Consider the following 1,845-nt stretch of genomic DNA (forward strand, 5'->3'; position numbering starts at 1 on the left):
TTGCAGTGAGCCGAGATCGCACCACTGCACTCCAGCCTGGGAGACAGAGCAAGACTCTGTCTCAGAAAAAAAAAAAAGTCACTTGCCGTGGTTTCCTGTTTTACCAGGGGATGCCCCCAGGCGGGGTGTACTCGTCATGGGATCACAGACCCAGTGCCTGGCCAGTGTGTCTCCTGTGAGGTGGTTCCCGCCTGTGGTCAGTGTCAGGGGCTCACAGTTCTCTCTTGATCTAGAAATTGTCCTTCCAAACAAGATGGCTCTGCATTGTTTAGGTGTAAAATATATGGGTAATTAAGTACAAAATGACCAAGTTCTTGTGCCTGATTGTTCTGCATCCTGGTATTTGATGAGTTTCCAAATGGCCATTTTCCCACTGCAGGCTCTACAGATTCTTCCCTGCCACTGGAGAAGGAGGAGCAGGTCCGACTTCAGGCTCGGAAGTGGCTGGAAGAGCAGCTCAAACAGTACAGGGTGAAGCGCCAGCAGGAGAGGGTGAGTCCCCTCTCCCGAACAAGCTCATGGAAAGCTTCCTGCCCTAGAGACAGCTGTTGGTCCCACATAACCCTGGGACCTGCCATTGGCTTCTCTGAGCTGCCATGGGCTCAGGGGCCTCTGCAGCGGTTGACTTTGCTCCTGTCGTGTGGGTCCCACCTCTGGGGGGACTCCACAGGAGCCTGGCTTGTGCCCCCTGCCTGGTCCTGCTTCTTTTGCAACAAGCACATTTTATTTCTAAATCTGCCAATTGAAAAGCAAAGAAAGCAAACACAGGTGACCTCAGAGACACTGTGGGTTCAGTTCCGGACCACCACAAAAATGTAAACATTGCAATAGAGCAAGTCCTACATGGTTTTGGTTTCCTAGAGCATAAAGAAGTTATGTGTATATGCTATTGTAGTTTATTAAGTGTGCGGTAGCACTGTGTCTAAATAAAACGGATGTACCCACATTAATTTGAAAATGCTTTATTACTAAAAAATGCTAACGATTATCTGAGCCTTCAGCAAGTGTAATCTCTGTGCTGTTGGAGGATCTTGCGTCAAGTTTGATGGCTCCTGACTGATCAGGGTGGTGGTTGCTGAAGATTGGGCTGTAGGAATTTCTTCAAACCGCAGTAAAGTTTGCCATGGTGATTCACTCTCTTACAAAAGATGTCTCGGTAACATGCAGTGCTGTTTGATAGGATTTTACACATTCAAGTTTTTTTTTTTTTTGAGATGGAGTCTTGCTCTGTCGCCCAGGCAGTGGTGCCGTCTTGGCTCACTGCAAGCTCCGCCTCCCGGGTTCACGCCATTCTCCTGCCTCAGCCTCCTGAGTAGCTGGGACTACAGGTGCCCGCTACCACGCCCGGCTAATTTTTTTGGTATTTTCAGTAGAGACGGGGTTTCACCGTGTTAGCCAGGATAGTCTCGATCTCCTGATCTCATGATCCACCGGTCTTGGCCTCCCAAAGTGTTGAGATTACAGGCGTGAGCTACCGTGTCCAGCCCTCCCTTTCAAGTTTTATTGTGAGATTGCAGCAATTCAATCACATCTTCAGGCTCAACTTCTAATTCTAGTTCTCTTGCTGTTTCCACCACATCTGCAGTCAGGTTCTCCACAGAAGTGTGGAGCCCCTCAAAGTCGTCTATGAGGGTAGAAATCAGCTTCTTCCACACTCCTGTTGATGTTGATATTTTGACCCCTCCAGCCATGAATCATGAATGTTCTTAATGGCATCTAGAATGGTGAATCCTTTCCAGAAGGTTTTCTTTTTTTTTTTTTTTTTGAGACGGAGTCTCGCTCTGTCGCCCAGGCTGGAGTGCAGTGGCCGGATCTCAGCTCACTGCAAGCTCTGCCTCCCGGGTT

At 48.7% G+C, this 1,845-nt stretch overlaps 1 protein-coding gene across 1 annotated transcript in view; it reads left to right on the forward strand.

The window, feature by feature from the left end:
- GOLGA3 (golgin A3) overlaps window positions 1–1,845 on the forward strand; it is a 60,390-nt gene that overhangs the window by 12,828 nt on the left and 45,717 nt on the right. The window contains exon 4 of the mRNA XM_011982212.1: window positions 380–492. Coding sequence (XP_011837602.1) covers window positions 380–492 — 113 coding nt within the window. The remainder of the gene's footprint in view (window positions 1–379; window positions 493–1,845) is intronic.

The sequence above is a fragment of the Mandrillus leucophaeus genome, unplaced genomic scaffold (assembly GCF_000951045.1).
Source record: "Mandrillus leucophaeus isolate KB7577 unplaced genomic scaffold, Mleu.le_1.0 Scaffold237, whole genome shotgun sequence".
Classification (NCBI taxonomy): domain Eukaryota; kingdom Metazoa; phylum Chordata; class Mammalia; order Primates; family Cercopithecidae; genus Mandrillus; species Mandrillus leucophaeus.